Source organism: Brassica napus, chromosome C5 (assembly GCF_020379485.1).
Source record: "Brassica napus cultivar Da-Ae chromosome C5, Da-Ae, whole genome shotgun sequence".
Classification (NCBI taxonomy): domain Eukaryota; kingdom Viridiplantae; phylum Streptophyta; class Magnoliopsida; order Brassicales; family Brassicaceae; genus Brassica; species Brassica napus.
This window is the reverse complement of record NC_063448.1, coordinates 36,720,099-36,746,251: the sequence shown is the minus strand read 5'-3', so window position 1 is coordinate 36,746,251 and position 26,153 is coordinate 36,720,099. Positions and strand designations below refer to the sequence as shown.

The following is a 26,153-nucleotide window of genomic DNA, read 5'->3' as shown; positions in this document are numbered from 1 at the left end:
CTGTTGCTTGCCCAAGACTCAATATATTGTGCTTCAGATCGGGTATGTAGTATATGTCCTTGAGTGCCTTCTTCTCTCCAGTCTTGCACACAAAGGTAACCACACCCTTTCCTACAATGTCAACACACGATCCATCACCAAACTTCACCTTCCATTTGGTGTTGAGATTCAAACTCGAAAAGAACTCCTTGTTCCCTGTCATGTGATTGCTCGCTCAATTATCCAAATACCAGACACTTGCACTGCCTTTGTCGATATCAAGATTCTTCGGAATCACCTTATCTTCGTTCAAAAACACCACCTCGTGTACATAGAGTGCATCAGCCTCTTCTGTCTCGTTTAGGTTGGTTTCTTGATTCTTCTCTGTCTTTTCGGGACAGACAGTTGCGTAGTGACCAGGCTTGTCACATCTCCAACATATCAGCTTTGAACGATTCTTCTTCGAGCTGTTATCTTCGGTGTGTGACGCACGGTTTTGGTTGTGTGACCTACCTCGACCTCTGCCTCTACCGTTCCGTCCTCTTCCTCTACCACGGGAATTCTCATAGCCCCTCTGATTATGCTCTTCATTGTTCGAAAACATCAGTTTCCCTTGGTCTTCTTTCTGAGTTTCTTCTCCTACACGCTCCTCGTACGCCTTAAGCCTTCCAACTATGTCTTCAAACCCCGTCGAGTTGAGATCTAGGACTTTCTCAAGTGATGGTACGATCTGGATGTACTTGTGTCTTGGAAGACCCTTCAAGAACTTCTTGACCATCTTGGATTCTTCTATGTTTTCTCCCAACGAGGTTGCTTTGGATGATAGGCCCGATATCTTCCCCGCGAAGTCATCGACCGTATCTCCATCATCCATCTTCAACCTATCAAACTCCGTCATCAACGTCTGAAGTCTCGCCTCCCTTACACGATCAGCTCCTAGGTGTCGCGACTTGATGGCATTCCAGATCTCTTTTGATGCGGTTTGTTCTCCCACCTGGAGAATCAAAGTCTCTGGAACATATTGAAACAAAAGAGCTATCGCAACATCGTTCTTCTTTTGATCATCTGAACCGGGTTCGATTGTGTCCCACACTTCATGAACACGTAGTAGAACCTTCATCCTCATCGACCAAACTGTGTAGTTTGTCGGTGACAACATCGGACATTGGATGGATGTAGATCCAAAGTCCTTCGTGCGTGGAGCCCTAGTCACGTCAGCCATCTTGCCGTCGCGATCTCTTGTTCACAAGCACCGGGATCTTAAGCTACAACTTAAGCTTAGATCGAGTCTCCAACCTGAGGCTCTGATACCAATTCAGATCTCTTAGAAACACAAAGAGTTATAAGAACAACTTTTCTTATTAGCTTTAGAAACTACTCAAAACTAAAGCTCTCAATATGTTTCTCTCAGATCATATGGAACACCTCTCCATTAGACCTATATTTATATGAAAGACAATTCCCTTTAACATGTGGGATATGGAAAACACAAACCTAACCAAAATAGAAACTTCCTTTTCCTAAATCTAGGTTTCCTTATTGTGTTTATCTTAACATATTAAACATCTAATAATATGTTAAGTTTCCACAAGCTTGGAATTATCCAACAAACTATTGTCTACACAAAAGATGATGCCATCGCAATCATATTTTTTTCTTCCAAAATAACTCGAACTACGCAACTTTAACACAATGTTTGTTTTCTATTTGATAAAAAAGTCAAAAATTTCGCATTTACTTTTTTTTTCTGCATATATATTAGTAAGAGTCAATGGTATTCTACTTTTCTCTCTAACATGAAATATAGAGTAAAAATCATTCCAATGGTACATATGTTGCTCCAAATATACATGAACATATAGTAGTATACCAAATATAGAATATCACTATACCTCTTTACTATATGGACTTTTTCTTTACAAACTAACTCCTCATTTTATATTTTCTTCACTTTTCATCAAATAAAATTACATAGTATAACTTTACACATTTAACACTATGTTTAGTACACGTTTGTTTATAATTATGTGTTGAAATAAAATTTTAATTTTAAAATTATCATTTAGTTGTATAAATAGTGTAATTGTGGTAGTATATTTTTATAAAATAAAATAAACGAGTGAACTTTTAATATTTTAAAATTAAGGTTTGTATAATAAATTAAAATATAAATAGAAAAGAAAATATTTTGAATATTCTTTTCAGAATAAAAATAAATGCAACCATTAACGCCGAGCTCTCCTCTATTTCTAGAGTACTTTACTTTTAGAGTGAAAAATAAAAAACAACCACTAGAGATTGTCTAATTAATAAACGGTATTTCAAATGCTCCGGTACTTGTTAGAGATATCTCTCAATGTAAATTATGTAAATAATAAGTGAAAAGTTTAATGTACAAATTACAAACTTATGATTACAAATATCAGTTTGCAATCTTTGTAATCGTTTATTAGATCACTTTTTATCTTTTTGGAATCATTGTTGATTCGAAAAGCGATGGAAAATTGTAAATGAAACATTATCAATAAATAGTTTAAACGCAACACAACTGTTATAATATATTGAATAAAATTATCTCAACGAAATATTCTTGTAAGAATACTATTAGACTATTTAGCAAATAAAAAACACTATTAGGCTAACACATTATCAGTTTTTTTTTTGTGTGCTGTTGTATAAAAAAATCTTGAGTCTACAGCGTAATTTTGTTCTTCCAACTAATTATTTAAAACAATTAGTTAATAACATAGTCATATATATGGTCGACGAAAAACATATATGCATATATACTTTATTGGTGGTTAAAAGATATTATTCTAAAATCATTATTCCTCATATAGGAAATTAGGATATAATTGAAATTAAAATCTAGATGATGAAAAAGATTAGTAATGTGCCAAAAGTACTAATTTAGTGGAAGACTGAATTGATTCTCTCTCAAATATTTATCCTAATAAAGATTTTAAAAGTTGCATGGAAGTTCGACTGAAAGTCTGTTTCCTGTTTTAAAAATGATTCGGAATCATAATTGTTTTGGAAATACAGTTTAAATTTTCTTTTCTAAACGCGATGGAAGCCTGTATTTTCATTTTAAAACTAACGATTCTGTTTTAGAATTGCAAAAGAATTACATTTGATGTTTTTATTTTTTATATTTAACATGGGAATGACTAATTGTTGACTTGTATTTTAACATCATTGCTTAATATTTGTTACAATTATGGTATAATAATAGACTTAGAACAAAACTGGTTCCATTGTTTTATCGAAAACAACTTGTTTTATTTTCTAATTGTTGACAAAAAGTTCATAGAATCTATAAAGAGTCATCAGTTTGATTATTTGGATATAATTAAATTTATAAACGTTTCTAAAACAATTTCTTTCTTTTCTAATTTTTAAAGGTCATGTTTCCATGTTTCCAATTCCATGCAACCTAAATTATCTTCTAGAAGAAAAGTTAGAGAGGATGAAAAGTTTTTTCTATTCAAATATATCTTAGATCTAAGATGAACTATAAAATAATTTGCATACACGTTTATCCAGCAAAAACCGCATCCACGTCAAAGTAAAATGTAACTAAATTCTAGAGCAAAGTGATCAGAATGAAAATACTATCCGGCACATGTACCCAGTATTAATAGTCATGGAAAGAACACTTAGTAAGCGCCAAAAGGAATACCAAAAGAAAGAGTTTATCCGTGAGATGCTTCTTAAGGATTTAGTTTTGATAAAAATATTGTCATCGTCATCATCAATCATGAAGAAAAGGATCAGTAGATATAGAGAAGAAAGCATGAACCTGAAGATAGCTAAAAAAATCAATAAAGATATATGTAATTCAAAACGCCCTATCTCTCCAACCAGGAGGACTTTGATCATGAAACAAATTGGTCCAAATTCTACACAACAATGGTTCAAGGCCAACTGGAAAGACCTCAAAATATGCCCGGACCAGAAAGTTATTCCATCTATAAATTAGAGGTTCCCTAGCCCACCCGATTGCAAGTATCCTTAATTTGACGACAAACCAAGTCCAATGAAGTGGCATGTACCAAAACCGCTTATGGTGTTCAAAATGGATCTCTTATGGACTCAGAAAGCCCAAGAACAGATCCAAACTAGGACATTCGCTGAATGAGATCTGGTTTTACGATGTGCTGTTGGAAAAGCGAGAGAAAAACGAGCTTGAAAACTTGGTGTGAATTGGGAAGGACCATACCAAGAAATACGAGTTACACACCCGACGTCTACGAACTGATGGAAATGGACGGAAAACCTGTGGAATGATCTTGAAACTCCATTAACTTACGCAAGTATCATTACTACTAAAGAAAAAACACATGGTTCCATAAGAACCTAACTCCATCAACTTACGCAAGTATCATTACTACTACAGAAAAAACACATGGTTCCATAAGAACCTAATACTTTGTAATAAAGTAAACTACAACAAGGATTGATCCCATTTTTGTGTATGTAGGCAATCCAATTCGGGTTCAGCTAACAATAAAATAATTTTTATCAGCTCTTTCTGATTTACGAGTTCATCATCTCCGTCTGATACATTGGTATCCTGTCCAGGGAACCGATTTAATCTAGTGCATCTCTCATAGGTGCCTTGATGAAGCAACTGTTAAAGATAGTATTTATCTAGGATATACATTAGACCTTAAGAGATAAATATGTATTGAGATATGATAAGCTTGACATCCGATAAGTCAGCTATCGACAGTTTGTATAAATACCTTTGTAAAGTCATGAATAACAACGACACGTTTACTAATATTCACATGGTATAAGAGCTAAGATCTATCAAACAATGAGTGATTCTAGTGATAATTCGAAGGCTTTGGTTGGGAAGCAAGGAGATATGGTTAAAATGTCACCATACACGTTGTTCTCATCGGACAATCCAGGTTCGATGATTACATCTGTTCATCTGAAGGGGGACAATTACAATGAGTGCTCGATGGAGATGTTGAATGCACTCCGTGCCAAGAAGAAGAGTGGGTTCATTGATGGATCACTTCTGCATCCTGCAGAAGGCGATGAGAATTTGGAAGCTTGGTTGAGTGTGAACTCGATGATTGTAGGCTGGATCCGTACGTCCATAGAGCCTCATGTCCGGTCTACCATAACGTTCATCACTAATGCGCAGAAGCTCTAGGAAAACCTGAAACAGAGGTTTGCGGTAGGCAATAAAGTGAGAATTCATCAACTCATGGAACAATTAGCCTCTTGTCGACAGAATGGGGAGCCGGTTATTGATTACTTTGGTAGGTTGTCTATCAAGTGGGAGGAGATGCAGACATACAGGCCCTCACCACCATGTACGTGTTCAGCAGCAAGAATTTATGAGAAGGAGCGAGAAGATGAGAGAGTTCATCAATTTATTATGGGTCTCGATGACTCAAGATTTGGGAATGTAGTGAGTTCTATCATTGAAGCAGATGAATTACCTGATATAGGTAAGGTGTATGCAAAAGTTATAAGGGAAGAAGCTCGTTTGGAGTCTGCCAAGACGAGAGAATTGAAGTCTGATGCGGTTGGTTTTACGACACGTCGGGATACAGCGACTGCAGAAGAGCAAGTTGGTGGGGGTTCTCGACGTGATTCGCGTGACGGGTCTTCTCAGGGACATAAAGTTGAATTCCTGAGCGGTAGAAATCGGGATCGAGTGTGCTCTCATTGTGGCAAGACAGGCCATGAGAAGAACACATGCTGGCAAATAATTGGCTATCCGAAGTGGATGACTGAGAGAGGAGGAGGTCGTGGTGGTCGCGGCTTCAGCAGAGGGAGTGGTCGCGGCTCAGGCGCAGGACGTGGGAGAGGCACAACAGCTAACACAGCTCACGCAACATCGCCTCATGTTTCAACCATCTCTGATCTCACTCAAGAACAATTAAAGGCTATTACTCAGATCATTCAAAACAGACCGAGTGGTTCTGCAGATAAGTTATCTGGTAAGAACCTTGGAGAAGTAATAATTGATACAGGTGATTCGCATCATATGACTGGTGATGTCTCATTGCTGGTAAACGTGAAGGAGACGACTCCGTGTAATGTTGGCTTTGCTGATGGCAGTGTCACAAAGTCGTCGAGTATGGGAACAATGGTTTTGTCTGATCGACTGTTGCTACAAGACGTTCTTTATGTTCCAGACTTAAATTGTTCATTGATTTCAGTCTCGAAGTTACTTAAGCACATGAACTGTTTTGCGTTGTTTACTGATGCGATTTGTCTTCTACAGGACCGTTCTACGAAGACTATGATTGGAGCCGGTGAGGAACATGATGGGGTGTACTATTTCAGAGATGTCAAGTCAGCTCGGGTCAACAAGACTACTAAGAATGTTGATCATCTGTTGTGGCATCGAAGACTAGGACATCCTGCGTTTTCTGTGCTTTGTGATTTACCTATGTTTTCTGGTGTTGGTAATAATGCTAGATCTAGTCTTTGTGACGTGTGTTATAGGGCTAAGCAAACAAGAGATTCTTTTCCTGATAGTTTGAATAAAGCAGAAGTTTGTTTCGGTCTAATCCATGTTGATGTTTGGGGGCCATACAGAGTGCCTTCTTCTAATGGGGCAGTATATTTTCTTACTATAGTGGATGACTTCTCTCGAGCAACTTGGACGTATCTCTTACTTGCGAAGTCGGAGTTTCGAACAGTACTGCAAAATTTTTGTGCGTATTCTGAGAGACAGTTTAACAAACCTGTAAAGATGGTGAGAAGTGATAATGGTAGTGAGTTTACGTGTTTGGGCTCGTTCTTTAACGAGAAAGGAATTATACATCAGACATCGTGTGTTGCAACTCCACAACAAAATGGACGAGTGGAGAGGAAACACAGACATATTTTGAACGTGGCGCGGGCTTTATTGTTCCAAGCGGGACTGCCAGTTCGGTTCCGGGGTGAGGCGATCTCAACAGCAACTCACTTGATTAACCTGACCCCGACAAAGATTCTTCATGGGCTTACTCCACATGAAGTGTTGTTTGGACACAAGCCATCATATGAGCATCTCCGAGTCTTTGGTGTTTCTTGTTATGTCCATCGCAACGCGAGAGACAAAGACAAGTTCGAGACTAGAAGTAGACATTGCATATTTGTTGGTTATCCTTTTGCAAAGAAAGGATGGAGAGTGTATGACATAGATAAGAATGAGTTTTTTTTGTCTCAAGAGATGTAGTTTTCGAGGAGGATGTGTTTCCAATGGCTAAAGAGGGTGTAGTTCGTACGATTGAACATGAAGGACTGATGTCATCTGATGATGACTGGCATATTGTCGAAGTTGAAGAGGACAGGGGGAGTACATGTGAAGTTCCTCTCTATGGAAATAGCGGAATAGATATTGTCACCGAAGAGAAAGAAAATAGTGACCACGATCATGTAGATGTTGAAAATACACATGAAGCAGTTGTTGTGGATACAACACCAGCTACTGAGGCAATGGAGAATAGGCCAACAACGCCATAACTAGGCAGAGGAGAGAGAGATAAGCAGAGACCTGCAAAGTTTAATGATTACTTTTTGTACAATGGAAGAATGTTGCAGAATCCAGACCCCCATCACACTCTCATCGCGGCTTCCAACGAGTCTAGTATGGTCCAAGGTATGCCATATCCACTTGATAAGTTTGTATCTGACTTGAATTTCTCACCTGCGCATCAAGCTTTCTTAGCAGCAGTGACAAAAGAAGTTGAACCAAGAAACTTCAAGGAGGCAGTTCAATATGAGATTTGGAGAAATTCAATGAAAAGTGAGATCAAAGCGTTTGAAATAAATAAGACCTACAGCATTGTGGATCTGCCACCTGGGAAGACTGCCATTGGGAATATGTGGATCTTTAAATATAAATACAATGCAGACGGAACTGTCGAGAGACCTAAGTCACGGTTGGTAGCATTGGGTAATCGACAGGTTGAAGGTGAGGACTATGATGAAACCTTTGCCCCAGTAGCCAAGATGACTACAATACGAGGATTGCTGCGTGTTGTTGCGGGGAAAGGCTGGATAGTGCATCAAATGGATGTACATAACGCTTTCCGTCATGGAGAGCTGCATGAAGAAGTTTATATGAAGTTACCGCAAGGTTTTCATCATCCTGATCCACAGAAGGTTTGTCGATTACATAAGGCTGTTTATGGCCTGAAACAAGCGCCTAGATGTTGGTTTGCAAAGTTGACAAATGCACTTAAAAAGTATGGGTTTCATCATTCCTATTCAGACTATTCATTGTTTACGTATGAGAAGAATGGTTTGGAGTTGAAGGTTCTGATATATGTCGATGATCTTATTGTGTGTGGCAATGATATGAAGTTGGTTACTAAATTTAAAGAGTATCTTGGACGTTGCTTTCGTATGAAGGATCTAGGGAAACTCAAGTATTTCCTAGGGATTGAAGTTGGAAGAGGAGAGGAAGGTTTTATGCTTACTCAGCGTAAATACGCACTTGATATTATTGAGGAAACGGGTCTGCTTGGTGCCAAACCAGTGGCGACACCAATGGAACAAAGACATCAGTTGGGGACTGACAAAAGTGCATTTCTAAAAGATGCAAGGAAGTATAGACGGTTAGTAGGACGCTTGATATATTTGTCGGTGACAAGGCAAGACCTTACCTACGCTGTCCATATCTTGTCGCAGTTCATGCAGACACCGAGAGAGAATCAGTGGGAAGCTGCCTTGCGTGTGGTTCGTTACTTGAAAGGGACGGTTGGTCAAGGGATTCTGCTGAGCTCTAGTTCTGATTTCAGCATATCGGTGTACTGCGATGCTGACTGGAACTTGTGCCCTACTAGCCGCAGATCAGTAAGTTCGTTCGTTACTCTCGTTGGAGGGTCCCCTATCTCTTGGAAGACTGAAAAACAAGATGTGGTGTCGCATTCTTCAGCTGAATCCGAGTATAGATCCATGTCTGAGGCAACGAGAGAGATCAAATGGCTCGTAAGGTTGGCAAAAGACTTGGGTTTCGAACCTAAAGGAGCTGTTAAACTATATTGTGACAGCAAATCCGCCATATATATAGCAGCTAATCCGGTGTTCCATGAGCGAACTAAACATTTTGAATCTGCTTGTCATAACATAAGGAATGCGATAAAAGCTGGTCTAATCTCTACAGTCCATTTTCGCACTAATGAGCAGCTAGCGGATGTATTGGCCAAAGCACTTGGGAGAGTTCAGTTTGAGAATCTATTGTTCAAGTTGGGTGTTCGAAATCTTCAGACTTCCAACTTGAGGGGGAGTATTAGATAAAGATAGTATTTATCTAGGATATACATTAGACCTTAAGAGATGAATATGTATTGAGATATGATAAGCTTGACATCCGATAAGTCAGCTATCGACAGTTTGTATAAATACCTTTGTAAAGTCATGAATAACAACGACACGTTTACTAATATTCACAAGTTTTCTCACGCCCTGCGTGAATGTATGCACATATATTTTATAGTCAACCAAGGCTCAATTCCACCAAACAATTGAGAAACAAAAACTACCAAGCAACCGATTAACTCTCAAGTGGGTACAAGATAAGCCTGAAAAATACCACACTGAAATCCATGTCAGAACATGATAAGCCAAAAATCAGTTTTCACCTATATATGGCTTTGCCGTATCACACCTGGAATAAACCAGGCTCTTATGCACCCAGTGTCACATAAAAATACGTAGGACTTGGCAAAATTGTTAAAAATATTAAAGCCTTCACAAGCACCAGAAAGTACGGCAAAAGCATTTTCAAAACACATGTCACATATGAACTATGATTCCGAATCACTAGAAACCGGAGATACGACGAGCTCTTTATCCAAATCAAGCTCGTCTACATCCATCTCATCAAGGTCATCCTAAAGATATTCTGGACTTCTCCCAACGACCGAGGTCCTTTTCCTGGCCAATCACTTCCTTTAACATCAACTCACTACAGGAAATATAAGTATTAAAGCGGCCGTTAAATGCTATAACTTTGATATAATAGCGTTTCATAAAACGCCCTGACAGCGCCTGTTATCGTAGGTCGGACACTTTTTATAGCGGATCTTTCAGATGCTAACATTGATAGCGATAGTTTCTATGCAATTGTTAAAATTAAATAAATTAGTTGATTAAAAATTAATTAAAATAATTGATTAAACTAATTTTTGATTTAATTTAGCACATATGTTATATTTTTTTTGTTTAAACACATGAGAGGCTGATTAAAAAAAAAAAAAAAAATAGCATCTGTGTTTGTAGGGTCGATTCAACACATGAGAGGCTAAAGAAGGTTGAATCGACCCTACAAGCAAAGAACGTTTTCCCTTCAAATCCAATACATGTGTCTAGCAAGTTTGCATTAGCATAAAAAACGTCAAGGTTAATTTCTTTCTTCCAAAATAAGGCGAGACCGCCTGCACCGTGGCCCGTAGGAGGAACTAAGTAGTAGTACTCATATCCCATTACTTCCAGATTTTGTAGCACCACGGTATCAGGTTTTTTTTGTTTCCATCATAAAGAAGATATCCGGGTAGATGTCGCGTGTGATCTCCCGTAAACGTTGAACTGTGTTGAATCGACCCTACAAACAAAACAAATAAAATCAGATTCAAACTAATAGAGAGAGACATAGAGGCAGATCCAGCGTCGTTGTCATGTCTCCTCCGGCCATGGCTTGAAGAATCTGTTTTGATTGAGACAAAGATGAAGGAGATGAATGAGGAAGAGGAAAACAAATTTTGATTTTGTAAATAGAGATTAAGAGATTGAGAGAGAACCTATGGAGAGATGAGTTTTCAGAAGGAAAAAAATTAAAGGCAAAGAGATAGACAAAGGATCTATGGACGCCGAGAATAAAAGAGAGAGATGAGTATTGTTAGATTTGATCCGTTGGATTAAATCTAATCTAATGGTAAAAGATTGTGATCCGTGTAGTGTTATATTATTGGTCAATGACAATGTTTCTTTTTCTCTCTTTTATTTATGTTAGTTGATAGTTTATATTTGGTAAATATTATAGAAATTTGATTTATTGTTTTAATAATTAATATGTTAGACAATATAACATCTATATATCATAGTTTTAATTTATTTTAAATATGAATTAGAATATTGAAATTTTGAGTTTAAAGGTTATGTTTATTATGATATATGGTTTGAAATTTGTGAGTTTAGAGTTTAGATATATAAAGTATGAGGTTAAGATTTTAAAAAATTTTAAAATAAATTTTGTAAGTATTATATAGTAGTTAGATTTATATAAAGTTTTATTTTTCAAATTATTGATTATATTTATTTTTGTATTTAAAAATTATTGTATAAAGGTGTTAGTTTAGAGTATATGATATAGATAGATTTAGGGTATATGATTTATGGTATACATTAAGATTTTTAAGATTTTTAGTTAATAGTTTAGGGTATATGAATTCGGGGTATGATATATATATATATATATATATATATATGTCTATAGTTTAGGGTTAAGTTATGGAGTTTAGGGTTTGAAGTATGATGTATGGTTTTGTGGTTTAGGGTCTGAAGTACACCAAACTTCGTATACTAGTATCTTACTAAATATATAACCCCTAAAATATTTATATATATAATATCAAAACTCTAATTATCATTTTATCCCTAATTTTATGAATATTTATAAATATTGTATGACCGCCGATTCCAATGGTTCCGTTTGGTTAACTATTCTTCCGGTTTTTTATTTGATTCAAATAATATCAATAGTACATCAAAGATACAACACACAAACAACGTAAGCAAACCTACACTCACTCTACAATGAAACAAAGAGGTCGCACGAAAGAGAGAAAAAACACACAAAAGATGAAACCTCTGAAACATACTAAATGACTCAATCTTGAACAAGTTTAGGATTTAGCCCTCTTGTATTCCTCGTCTTCCCTACAAATAGATCCTTCGACTTGATCAAACCAGGGAGGCAACCAACGCCGGTCGCAAACGGAAACTGAGCCAACGAGTCTTTTCTTCCTAAAGAAACAATGGCCATCTCTGACCCAAGCTATCTTTCAAAACAGCCCCACTGAGCCATTGAGAAGACAGAGGTTTCACAACACAGAGGAAATGACAACTGTTTGATCCAAAAATGGTGTTTATGCTGGTGGTTTTGGTTGAATCAATACAATAAAAGAATCTAAGAATGAGAATTAGATTCTTGAGGTTTAGGAGAAATCTTTAGATGAAATCAAATGGGAAATGATAATAAAAGAGTTTATTGATCAAAGATTGTATTACAAGTATGATTACTAGTGTATAGTAAATCTAATAATCCATAAACTCTTTACAAGATGTGTTCTTAGTGTAAAATGGAGAGGATCCACTTTTCTCATAAGGAGGAGCTCCTTATTTATAAAAAGATATGTCTAGGGTTTTCTAGCCAAATGGGCCTAGTACATTGTCTAATGGGCCTTGAGGAAGGATGTAAATCCACCCCCAACAGTAAGTCCCCCCAAGTTCGTTGAGAGAGATGAAATCGATCTCTGCGAAGTTTACGAATAGGGTTTATTAGACAATGAACTAGACAGATTCATGCCTATGACGGTTTAGGCGAGTTTATTTCGAACTTGTGCCTAGTAAGAAGCGAGTTTGCTTTAAACTCGTGCTTAGCGAAAGACGAGTTTACTTGACTCATGCTAAGACAGAGGCGAGTTTACTGAGAGCTCGTGCCTAGTGGAAGGAGAGCTTCTGTAAACTCATTCCTAGCCAAAGATGAGTTTTTGTAAACTCGTGTCTAACAATAAGCGAGTCGAATGCAAATTCGTGCCTAATAAAAAGCAAGTTCAATTTAAACTCGTGCCTAAAATACACGTTTACCGAACTATTGCCGACCCGAAGTCTCGTGTTGAGATCATGTGTGCCGAGCAAGTTGTTGGCTTGTGTGTTCGTCAGGCTATGATGACGTTGAGAAACGTTGTGGCTTGTGACACTTGTACCGCTTCCGACAAGCTCGTAGCTCAGGGCCGTCCTTCGAAGCATGAGGACATGATAGTAGCAGTCACTTGTTGATTCTCTTTGGCTCAACGATCTAATCAACTCTGGTTCACAGCAAAAAGCATGAACATGATTAATATAAGCCAAAAGAAACAACCAACTGTTGCATAATTAATATGCAAGCTATCGAAATTGTTTTTGCTTAGTGCTCTCAAATGCATATGATGATATAATAATTGTCCACCAACAGCAAAACAATTACAAGAGTCATCTCATAAAAGTTATAAGAGTGAGCAGCTTAGAATTGTTTAATAATTTAAGATTAATGCCACAATGTTTACCGTAGCATAAATTTAAAAGTTATTAAAACATGTGATAATTCAAGACAAGAACTTATCTTTTTGCGGTGGAGAAGATGGAGTGGTTGCCGAGAGAGAGACAATGAGCTCGAACTCCTTTCTTCTTCGGTCTCATGTAGGCAACCGTATGAACCGTGATCGAGTCATCATCTCCACCACACATGTTACCGAAAGCCTTCTTGGTTTCCACTTGACCAGAACGTGATGTTACTCTGAATCACTTGACCACTTGAGCAAGTCCACTAAATCAGTAGTGACGGTGCTAACACGACCGGAATGAAGAGCCACCAAAGAGACCAACGAACGACTTGCTGAGATGGAGATCTCGTCGAGACGGATAGCTATGAATCGAGAGGAGACCTCTCCGAGATGGACAGCCATGGATCAAGAAGAGACCTCGCCGAGATGAGATGGTGTGGTTATCTCTTATCCAAGCCGAGCTTAAAATGAGTTCGTCTTGAGCTTGTGCCGGTTGCGGCAAGCTCGTTGAGAGAATTTGAGCTCGTCATTCTTGGTGCGGGTCACTTGTCTGCTTCTCGATTGTGAGATCACAAATATGCTAAGAAGGTTTCGTCTCGAGCCTCCGGACGTCTCTTGTGGCGAGGTGGCTTTAGGACTCCGCGTTACTCCCGGTTCTGATTTTTCTTTTGGGCTTGACAATCGTGATTGACTCTGGTTCATCAAAACCACAATCATGATTAGATCAAACAAAATCCAAAAAAAAAGAACAAGTTTTGTTTCAATATTAAGCAAGCGGTGGAGCTTGTTTCTCGTTAACATGACAATTATTAGTTATTAACATGTATAGGCTACGAGCAATAATAATATGGGTTATCTCATAAGTAATAAAACACTTATCTTTTAGCTGGAGGAGAATTGTTTCGAGGTGGACCCGATGTTGTAGTCATGTCTCTTGGGAGAGCTTTCTTGAAATAGAATCGAGAGGTTGATGATACCATAACACCTTCACCAAAGCTCTTTTACCCCAAGATAAGATCTGAGCTCTGTTTTTGACGTCCAGTTTGGGCTTCTCGGTGTTGGCGTCCTCGAACTTTTGAACTGCTCTAGAGATCGCGACTGAGCTTGAGCTTGTTCTCATCTCGGAGCTTGCGGAAGAGCCATGGAGAGGAAAGCTGATAACACCTTTGAGCTGCTCGGGAGATCATGACAGAGAACCGATTCATCTTGCAACGGACGGTAAGCTTGAAGTTCTCGGTGTGATGCTTGTCTTGAGACCTTGAGCGAAGAGACAAGGCCTTGCAACCACTGAGCTCGCCTTGATGTTGAAGCTGCCGCAGCTTGGGGATCTCTGAAGGCAATCAGCCTTTGAGGTGGTTATGAGAGAGATCAAGTAACTGAAGCTGATTCAATCTACGCCATCTCTTTCAGATACTAAGACTTGTTTTTGAGCCAGATAAGGTCGCTTGGGTCTCTTGTGAACAGAGTCTCTGAAGCTCAAGACTTTCTCCCGACAAAGCTAAGAGTTGCTCTCGGCAACGAAAGTCATCTCATCAACATGACGAGAAGAGGAGAAGTCTTTTGGTTTAGATGCTTCTAAACCCAACGAATCCAGCTCCACAGCCGCCGATCATGGTCTTTTCAGATTTCCCGATCACAACCCCGACACCGTACTTCTCCGCCGCGAACAGCTTCTTCGTGAAGAGCTGAGGATGCGACCCCGTCACTCTCCACCGCTGGTTTCTTCTCCATTAGATTTAATGACCTGGAGCAGATCGCGATTGTTCATGTGCGACCTGTTCTTGGCAAGTTTCATTGTGGATCGCATGGATGTTACAGGCCGGGATCAAACACGGGTTGAGTTTGGCGTGTGATTGGACTCGACGTGGTGGTGGAGAAGCGAATTGACGAGTTCGTCACCCATGGAGGCGAGATGCCGAGATGGGACCATAACGACAAGTTCTCAGCTTGACGAGCCGGCGAGCTCATGAGAATCTTGGGCTCTTTCGTGACCTCAACAGCAAGGTTTCGAAGAAAGCTTCCTCCCTTCTGTAGACTCGTGTCTTCCCCGATCTAGAGTCGATTTTGATTTTGATTTTTTTTTTTACCCTAGATTTAGGATTTTTCCAAGATTGATATGCTTTCAAGATTGTTCTCCTAGCCCCTCCTTCTAGCGCCAACTGTTTGATCCAAAAATGGTGTTTATGCTGGTGGTTTTGGTTGAATCAATACAATAAAAGAATCTAAGAATGAGAATTAGATTCTTGAGGTTTAGGATAAATCTTTAGATGAAATCAAATGGGAAATGATAATAAAAGAGTTTATTGATCAAAGATTGTATTACAAGTATGATTACTAGTGTAAAGTAAATCTAATAATCCATAAACTCTTTACAAGATGTGTTCTTAGTGTAAAATGGAGAGGATCCACTTTTCTCATAAGGAGGAGCTCCTTATTTATAAAAAGATATGTCTAGGATTTTCTAGCCAAATGGGCCTAGTACATTGTCTAATGGGCCTTGAGGAAGGATGTAAATCCACCCCCAACAACAACCTGCGTGTATAGTCTCTCCTCCTGAAGTCCGGTATGTTTTGTTTCCGTCTGAAGCTGAACAGAGATTTCTGCAGCTAGTTCCACACCAGAAGGTCCTCCACCAACAATCAGAACTGATTTAGAAGATCTGATCTTCTCATATTCTGCAACCAGACAAGATCAGTAAAGTAAAGATAAAACTAGTTTTGAGTCCTGACTTTCCAGCAAGCACGAGGGTTTAGATAATTTACCTGTTTGGTACTGTGAGAGATTTTCTTGTCTGGTTTTGGGGAACAGGTCGTTGTGACCAGTAGCTATCACTAGATAATCATATCCAATCACATCTCCATCTGCAGTTATTCAATCGGTCTCCGTGATGTTGACCGCAGGAGACGTAACTACACGGCCGTTTTTCAAGTAGTTCTTGTGGTTTATCCTGTAAAGCAAACCTCTATTTCTTGTTACTGCACTTCATCATGAGAGACATCAAAAGTGCATCCTCAACTCTCCCATCAAATCACCTCCAAAAGGAGTAAAATCATTCCCCTACACAACAAACACCATTAAAGCTACAACCTTTAGAACTAAATGAACAAACAAAGTCACTGAAAACATGCAGTATCCTATAAACTCTATGAAGAGAGAAAACAAAGAGCTATCAAATAGAAAAAAGACAAAAAGATGACATCTTTGTTTTATTGAGCCAAATAAACAACCTTTTGAGGCTTGATCAGTGAACTTACCAGGAAATATGAAATAGGGGGTCGTCCCCTGTAACCAAAAACCGTTACAACATCAGTCAACAGACCCCAAACCTTTACTGAGACCTTGGCTAACGCCGTAGACGACAATTACACCGAAGAAGAAGCTCAAATGAAGCTCTTAGATGAGCATTCTAAGCCACCGTAGAGGCCTTTTGAACATTAGCCAGCAGATTCCTCTTTTGTAAATTCGCCGCAAAACTTTGTCGTGCTCCGCTTCCTCTTACCCATAAATCATTACAAAATCGTAACCCCTTGACCAACAAACAGATAGTCAAGATAAATCAAAACCCTAAGAAATAATTAAGAAGAGAAACTGACCGGCAAGCACGACGGAGGAGATATGGAGATGAAGAGACGATGAGTTCGAGAGAGAGAGAGAGAGATAGAGAAAGAGACTCCAGTTTACGATTCTTAGAAACAATGCAAAGCCATCTACGATTACAACCGGAGAAAAATTCGACGGTAACATAAAAAGCGAGAATAACTAGAAGTTGACAAAGGATAGAGATGGCTAAGGAGAGAAGAGACCCATAGAGAAGCTTCACTTATAATCCTTGAACCTGCATTCGAAGGAACGGGCTGAAGTCGAAATCGACGTTGAAGAAACAAATCAATGGATTTTGAGAACAACTGAAAACTGTCTCTGGAAATGCTTCGATCTCTCGACTTTGCAGTGAAATACGGAAAGACCGCCGGAGTAAGACTACACACATTGGTACAGGCTCTGAAAGATAGCAATTGGCAAAGTCGGGAAAAGCTGAATTTAGGCTATCTGAGATGCGGATGAGGACTTTAACTCCATATACTCCATACCCCTCACAAAAATTCCCCTTTGACCTTTTATTATAATATATTATATTTTTCATTTATTTTTAAATAGAAAAAGTGGTTAATTACGGTTATATAATAGAGATATGAAGTATTTACTGGATCCAACCACGAAGATCCGACCCAGACCAAGCAAACCGGACAGATCCGACCCAGGTAGACCTAAACGTCATCGTTTTTGTGTATCTTCAACTCTCCTTATTTTTTTCAACTTTGGAAAACTACATTTCTTTCGCGATAGAAAGGAGCCTTCAACGGCGACAAACCCTAAAATCCCCGACTCCTCCATTTTCTTCGTTTCTTCTTCTTTCTCTGTGATAATCGAGTTCGCCCATCTCCGAATTGACTTCATGCGTATTTGTAAGTGATTTATTGTGGTTGATTCTCTGTGATATGTATTTTAGGTTAAAAAAAATTGGAAAAATTGGGAAAAAATTATCAATAGACGAAACTAAAGTATTGTGCTAGTTTGTGGTATGAAATTGGGAGAGACATGGTGAAATTGTGCGATTTATGTTATGAATATGTTATGATAGAAACTATTTTGGGGATTCATTTTAGACTCCTATTTTAGATGAAATTGTGCGATTTTCATATGTTTTTTTACTGAATAAGTTGAATTGGTAAGATGCTTGTTAAACCCGAGACTATAAATTATGGATAAAATATATATGAATCAGATATGTTTGGTTTTAATGGGAGTTAATTGATGTTGTGTTGTTGTTTGCGGTTTGCATTTAGAGTGATTAAGTGTTGTAATGTCTTGTACAGGAAAGTTATGAAGGGAAATAAAAAGGTGGCAAAGAATAAGGGAGTCCCCAATGAAAGGCGTCGTCTATCTCTTAGGCCGAGAACGACCCCAATTGCAAAAACACCAGTAATTCCTGAGGGGAGTAAGAAGAGTAAGAAGAGTACGCAAGAGAGAGAACCGAGTCACATATCGCTCTCAGTCACAGATGAGTCCGAAAGGGAGGGGTCTGAAAGTGAGGTATATATTTTGTATTCATTGTAACTGCATTACTAGACTTCTTGTAGTACTAGGATTACTAGACTTCTTGTATTACTAGCATTACTAGCATTACTAACATTACTAGCATTACTAACATGTATATATGTATTTTCAGAGGAGTAAGAAGAGTACGCCAGAGAGAGAACCGAGTTACCAATCGCGCTCAATCTCAGATGAATCCGAAAGGGAGGGGTCCGAAAGTGAGGTATATATTTTGTATCATTGTTACTGTTAGTGAGAAATGATGACTTGTAATTAGTAGTACTAATAGACTTCTTGTATTACTAGCATTACTAAGTACTAGCATTACTAAGACTTCTTGTATGTATTTTCATTGCAGGAGGAAATGCAACCACCGCAACCCCTTGAGTTATACTTCAAAAGCAGTGAGTTCACGAAGATTTGCAAGATACAAACCAAGTGCTATGTGAGCGCGACAGTAAAAGTCATCAAGGAGACGCTTAAGAAGGATCAGGCCGAATGGTTCACGAGTCATTCCCAGTTTCGACATTTCTTTCACATGCCAGAGGAACCAAACCTGAAGCTCCAAGGGATGTGGATGTTACTCCTGCACACCATTTGTACTCCAGAAGATGATGTTGCATGGTTTGCGGTTAATGGTGTACCCATCCGCTATTCTATGAGGGAGCACGCCCTCATCTCTGGCTTAGACTGCACTGAGTATCCGAGAAAATATAAGAAGATCGGGGGTCATGAGTTCGTGAATTACTACTTCCATGACATAGAGAAGATCACCATCACTGATGTGAAGCAGAAGCTGTTGTCTATGCCGGATTGTCCAGATAAATTGAAGATGGCTGTCTTGTTTTTCCTTGGTACTGTTATCAGAGGAAAGCCAAGGTATGAGGGAAATTTAGACTCCTTCATATTGAGGATGGTGGATGATTTGGATGCTTGCAAAACATTTCCCTGGGGTCGTCTAACATTTGAAGATTCAATAAGGAAGATTAAGCGTGTGATGAACCAATTAAAGGGAGAAGTGACAAAAGATGCAGTCTCCTTTCCTTGTTTCATAGTCCCCTTAGAGGTAAGCATATAATTTAGTAAAAGTTTTAGTTGTTAAATAATTGAAAATCTGACATGTATGTGACACTGGATTCTATAGATTCTGGCTTTTGAGTGTATTCCTGCTCTGGGAAAAGAGTTTAGAATCTATCAAAAGAATCCTTGTGCGGACTGTCCAAGGATGTGCAAGAGCCGGTTTACAAAGACCAGTATGAGGGGCTATCCTTTGGAAGACATATACCGAGCGCTTGGAGACACAAAGGTACATGTTTACAGTTATAGTAGAAGCTAGTAGAACATAAAATTTAATTAGTGTTATTTTTTTTTCAGACTATTCACAGTGTGTTGGAACCAAATATTGGTGAGGAAATGTTGTTGGCTCGTATCATTGACTTGGAACGAGAGTATGACCGTCAGGGCAGCCCAAGCGAGACTTGGAACCACTGGTTAACTGTGAAGCAGAAGAGTATTTGGTGGGAAGAGCTGTATGATTTAGATCAAGCTGCACGAGTGTTTACAAAAAAGAAGGACAAAGAAAAGGTGACGTTTGCAGAAGCATCATCCTCTGATTCGAGCTTGCAAGGTCTGGAAAATAGGCTTTTGGATTTCATGGGAGAAGCATTTGTTGGACTTAACTTTACGGTGGAGACAAAGCTGGAGGCTGTTGATTTGAGGCTGGGTGGAATTGAAAAGAACCAGCGGCTGTTGAGATGCAGGGCTAAAAAAATAGAAAAAAGGCTAACATCTATCGAGAATAAGGTGAGTGAGAAGCCGAATCGTGGTGAAGACATGGATTTTGGACAGTGCGATGGTACGGATTTTGGACAGTGGGATGGGAAGGAAAAAGATGATGCTGAGGAAGAAGAGAAGGAGAAGAGTGGCAAAGAGAAGGAGAAGAGTGGAGAGGTTGATAAAGATAAGGAAAACAGCGAGACTGATGAGGAAAATGATAGTGAGCGAGAGTTGAACGAACTGAAGGAGAGATGTAGAGTACAGGCTGATGAACTATGGAGGGAAGTAGAGGCAGCTGAGGCTGAAGAGGATCAAGCAAATGACGAAAGGAAAGAGGCTGCAACCAATGAGGAAAGCATTGAGAATAGTGAGGATGATGAGAAAGTGGAGGCATCTGAGTCTCCAAACAGTGAGCCTCGTTTTGAGTCTCCGATCAATGTGCCTCGTTTTGAGTCTCCGATCAATGAGCCTCGGGTTGAGGCAGATAAAACTCCAACACCACCATCAGGTGGTAGGACTAAGGCAATGGCTGTGAGGAGAGTAGTGGTGGTGGAAGCCAAGGAAAAAGCTATTGAGAAAGCTGTGGAGTTAGAGAAAAAAACTAGTGAGGAAGTTGTGGAGGCAGAGGAAAAAAACTAGTGAGAAAGCTGTGGAGGCAGAGGAAAAAACTAGTGAGACAGTTGTGGAGGCAGAGGAAAAAACTAGTGAGAAAGTTGTGGAGAGGATGGATGGGACCAAGGAAGCTACGAGGCCTAGGATCAGGCATAGATGCAAGGAGAAGACAATGACGTCTGGCAAACCGACTCCTAAGAGGAGGGGCAGACCAAGGAGGAGTATTGCTGATGCTGCACCAAAGAAGAGTGATTGCACACCACATGCATCTAAGGGAAGAGGGAAGAGGAAGTGTGAACCATCACAGTGGGTGCAGACTCCTTTCACGAGGGGGAAGAAGCCTAAAACAAAGGCTTAGCCTAGGAGAAGCCTTATGTATTTAAGATGTTAATTTAAGTATTTTGGATGTTTAAAACTTGGTAGGAGAATGCTTTATGTTTGGATGTTTAAAACTTATAATGCTTTTGAATGTTGGTATGTTGCAAAAGACAGGTTTGGAAAACTATATTTACAGATGTTACTATGGCCAAAAATGAATTAGTTGGATAACTGGATTTAATGGGGGATTATTGAGACCAAACCAAAATATGTAAACATGTAAAATGCCAAAAAATAGCAAAAACGGAAAACACATGTAAAATGCCAAAATATTTAATATTTAAAAAAGTAAACACATGTAAAACGTGCAGCCGCCATATTTATATTTAGTATTATTTTAACACTTAGTAATACACGGTAATCTTCAAGGTATCAGTAATACTACTATCCAAATAGTAATACTTTGGCAATTTTGACGTTTATCTAGTTAAACTATCACACAATGGAAGATTTCGTAGTAAAACCAATGATTTTACGCCATAACTATCATTAAGATGGACATTTACATAAATAATTTACCAGAAAGACGTACTTTGTTTGATGCTCCTTACTCTACTTGAACCATTCACACACTAACATTGAAAGTTAAGGAAGTTTTCTGAGAAACTGATAAGCTTTTCTTAAACTATTGAAAACAAGCATCAAAAATAGTTTGAATCTACGTAGTTATCATATACACGGTCTATGCATTGAAAATAATCATCGAAAATAGTCTGAATCTACGTAGTTCTCATATACATGGACTATATATAATGGTTTAAATAACACATAATAATACAAGTAATTCTCAGTAGTCCAAATAACACATAATAACACCAGTAATTCTCAGTAGTTCAAATAACACATAATAATACAAGTAATTCTCAGTAGTCCAAATAACACATAATAATACAAGTAATTCTCAGTAGTCCAAATAACACATAATAACACCATTAATTCTCAGTAGTTCAAATAACACATAATAATACCAGTACATCCTAGTAGTCCAAATAACACATAATAATACCAGTACATCCTAGTAGTCCAAATAAGACAATAATAAATTTCAACAATCAAACACCTGAACCCGAACCACTTCCACATTCAAAATATGCTGCAAGACCTTCTCCTCTGGCTCTGCCCGTGCCTCTGCCACTCCCTCTACCACTCCCTTTGCCTCTTTTTCCTCTTCCACGAGATTCTCCTACTGATGGAAACCTTGTTTGTTGTGGTTTTCCTTTCTTGACTTCAAAATCCGGAGGAAGTATTTTCTTTGCTCTAACTTCTTCTGGTATAACCCAATCAGACATATGAGGAACAGTATATATTGTCCTGTGATAAGCCAAAGCCCATTGCTCTACCAAATAGTACTTAGAACAATACTCAGATAGATGGAGTTCCTTTCCTGCTTTATGTGTCATGAATGTGGCAGCCGCGACTGCATGCACACATGGGTATTTGTCTTTATCAAATTGCTCACAGCTACAAGTGTACATAGCCATATCAACGGTATAAACCTTGCCGTCAGCACCTTGCACACTGTACTCAAGATGGAAGCTGTTTAACTCTTTAACTGTGAGAAACCCTCCTTCAACACATCTTTTAGACATTTCCTCTTCCACAATAGGCACAAGCTTCAGGTTGTATGGTACTTCAGCTACCTTCTTCCTATACTTGTTAAACCATTCAGCCATTTTTGCAATGATTACATCAAACATTGGCAGTAAGGTGTACATTCTCGCTCCCCTAATAACACCATTAAAAGATTCTACTGAATTGGTGGTGTCGACATTGTATCTATCTCCTTTAAAGTAACATCTAGCCCATTTCTTCTCTTCAACACTTTTGTCAAGATACGCCGCTGCACTTGGATACTTCCTGCGAAAAGCATGATAAAGGTACTGGAACTCAGCCACTGTATAAGCATGTGCACATTCTCTAAACTTGAACGCACAAGTATCTTTGTTGTTATGGACGTGGCCTTTAACATTCTGAGATAAATGCCATATACAATACCCATGTTCGGCCTCAGGGAACACTAGACGTACTGCCTTGATTAAGCTTCTGTTTCTATCTGAAAGAAACACCAATCCGGGGACATCAGTTATCGCTAATTTCAACTGTTCCATAAACCATATCCAGCTTTGATCATTCTCACCATCTGCTACACCAAATGCAATTGGGTAGTGGTGATGATCGGGATCTTGAGCTGTCGCAACAAAGAGAACTCCACCATAAACATTCTTGAGGTGTGTTGCATCCACAATGAGGACTTTCCTCATTGCACGGAACCCTTCTACGCTAGCTCCAAGTGCAAAAAACAGATAATTAAATCTTTGGTGCTCATCCACTTCTACAAGTGTTCTTGTGGCAATATTGGTTTGTTCCAGCATGTGCATATAACAGTGTAGTAAAGTAAAACTCTCTTCTGGACTCCCTCGCACTTCATTAGCAGCTTCTCTTTTTCCTCTCCATGCGGCGGTGTATGATACTTTCACATCAACTTTGCGATGAACCAAATCGATCAGAACTTTGGGAACTGGTGTGTCAAATGTACCAGGATAATCTTGAGCCAAAACAGATGCAACGATTTGTTTTGTGCCTTTCCTTCTATCACGCAGTGTTCTAGTAGTAACAATAGAACATGTATGCTTCTTGATATAACTTCTAACCGTCCAGAGATCTGAATTCTCTAACTTTGCAACTCGCACAAACCACTTGCAACCTTCTTTGGCTCCTCGACATTTAATCACAAATCTCTTAGTATCCGACTTCTTTATATCAAACTCAAAACATTTCTGATGTGAAGCTTTCTGAATATGAACTTTTGCTGCCTCCTTGGTGGTAAATTCTTGACCTAGAACCATATCCACACCATCATCCCATGGCTCATAGTTAGCTGTTGGTCTTACTTCTGTATCTTCAAACTCATTGCCATCTTTTCCGTTGCCATTCTCATGCATCTCAATGTCTTGGTGATAAGTGAGCACACCACCAAAAACGTCATTATCATTTGCATCATTCTCAGTACCATCTTCATCACCAACCTCTCTTGTAACGACAAAACATGTATGCTGCTTGAAATAACTTCTAACCGACCAAATATCTGAATTCTTCACCATTGCAACTCGCACAAACCACTTGCACCCATCTTTGGCTCCTCGGCATTTAACCACAAATCTCTTAGTATCCGACTTAATTATATCAAACTCAAAACAATTTTGATATGACGCGGTTTGAATAAGAACTTTTGCTGCCTCCTTGGTTAAAAATTCTTGACCTATAACCAAATCCATACCATCATCCTGTGTCTGATTGACATCATCATGCATCTCAATGTCTTCGTCAAAAGTGAGCACACCACCATTACCATCTTCATCGCCAGCCTCTATAGTCTCTCTATCAGATATACCAACATAGGCATCAGTTTCATCATTCTCAGTACCATCCTCATCACCAGCCTCTATAGCCTCTCTATCAGATAGACCGATGTAGCCATCAATTTCATCATCCTCTTCTGAAAATTTCACTTCTTCATTGATGAACTCCACATGTAGAACACTTCTACACTTCTCATGGTTTACTTGCAGTAGATAACCAAAGATTTCGTCATCATTCCGGATGTATGATGGCTTGTACGAATACAATACCATTGGAAAGTAACTAATCTTCACTTTCACCTTAGATTCATCTACCTTTATCTTTCTGCAAATACACTCAACCAAACCAGAGTAAGTGATCTCCTCCATTGACTTCCTAAACAAAATCGTGTGAATTTCATCTTCTCCTTCACCATCTCCTGAAATCCATTTTATTTCAGCCCCATCTTTAATATAATATCCCCCATAATCAAAACAAATAAATGTGCACTGCGGATTTTGCATTTTCCTGAGATAAAATAGAATACCATTAGTATTATCATTATTAGAGTAATTCCAGTAACTCTAGTAATTCAAGTAAATTCTAGTAAAACTATTTTGCCTTAGTAATGCGTAGTTCTCCTAGTAATACCCAGAACTTGTTCTTCCACAAACTAATCATCAAAAACGGACGTAAATTATACTTATAATCTCTTACCACAGTTTTTAAATTCGTTTTTAAACTTTGTAATTATCATCAGAATGAATATCTCCATGATATACATGACATTTTACAAAAAAAATCACCTAAAATGAACAATAATTACCTTCTTTAGGAGCTTCCAAAATCACCAATGGAGGATGAAGAGGAGGAGAGAGTACGAGGAAGAAGAAGAACATGTGGACCAAAGAATTTTGATTGGTTAAGGTTAGGATGTGGGCCATGTAGGTAGTTGAATTGTGGTTGTTTTTTAATTGAGGAATAAATGGACAAAGGCTAGTTTAGGGAGTGCAACAATAAAGGAGTGGGATGAATAGGGTTGGGATAATAAGCTTGAGTTTAGGAGGGTATGGAGTATATGGAGTTAAGGTCCTGCGGAGGAGCTGGTGTACACCATAGAGGCAATGACTAGGTGAGTCATTCTGTTTGGGCCCTACTGTGTTAAAGAGCCGAAGAGGTGATGAGCTTTTTGGAATCCAAAAATGGGCCAAGCCCAACCAACTCCAAGCTTGCGTGAATTTCAAATCTGCAGGGGACCGGTTGGTGGTGACTCGCGGAGGGGAGATTGCGTAGACGGTGGAGGAGAGGCGACGGCCAGTTGGAGGGGAGGCGAACGAGCCGAGGATATGCGTCTGTACAGAAAGTTGGACTGTTGATTTACACCAATCAAATCAGTAGTTAATGCAAGAAAATCAGAATCTCGAACCGGATTCTAGATCTCCTACAGAAGCAACAATCTCGAGCATACTATACATCTCAGAACCTACACCCGAGCTAGATGCTAACTTCAGACACAACGGTCTTCCTGGGTGGGTATTGTTGGAGGCAGGTTTCACCCCAGTCCAGACCCGATTCGAGAGTCTGACCCAAAATCACTTAAACCAGAAAAAGATAGCAGGCCCAGACCCATCCCAAGCTGGAGAACTGTCATGCCGAGCTCACACAGTCAAACCTGCTTTGAAAAAGATT

General features: G+C 38.9%; 1 protein-coding gene and 1 long non-coding RNA gene across 2 annotated transcripts; one reads left to right on the top strand and one right to left on the bottom strand.

Annotated features, from left to right (window-relative positions):
* Window positions 1-15,550: 15,550 nt before the first annotated feature.
* On the bottom strand, window positions 15,551-17,090 carry LOC106433440. The gene is made up of 4 exons (XR_007324018.1): window positions 16,859-17,090; window positions 16,520-16,791; window positions 16,028-16,322; window positions 15,551-15,940 (listed from the first exon to the last, which is right to left on the bottom strand). It is a non-coding gene; the product is annotated as an uncharacterized LOC106433440 (long non-coding RNA).
* A 997-nt stretch (window positions 17,091-18,087) lies between these two features.
* Window positions 18,088-21,280, top strand: LOC125587721 (uncharacterized protein At3g43530-like). The gene is made up of 3 exons (XM_048758746.1): window positions 18,088-18,582; window positions 18,718-19,665; window positions 19,734-21,280. Exons 2-3 carry the CDS (start codon window positions 19,585-19,587, stop codon window positions 20,772-20,774), a joined length of 1,122 nt encoding a protein of 373 aa, XP_048614703.1. The 5' UTR covers window positions 18,088-18,582; window positions 18,718-19,584; the 3' UTR covers window positions 20,775-21,280.
* The last annotated feature ends 4,873 nt before the right edge of the window (window positions 21,281-26,153 follow it).

Excerpts from the sequence above, each read along its gene's own strand:
- LOC125587721 (XM_048758746.1), top strand. The coding sequence starts at position 19,585 with ATGTGCAAGAGCCGGTTTACAAAGACCAGTATGAGGGGCTATCCTTTG. Across the intron at positions 19,666-19,733 it reads GAGCGCTTGGAGACACAAAG|ACTATTCACAGTGTGTTGGA; the intron begins GTACATGTTTAC and ends TTTTTTTTTCAG.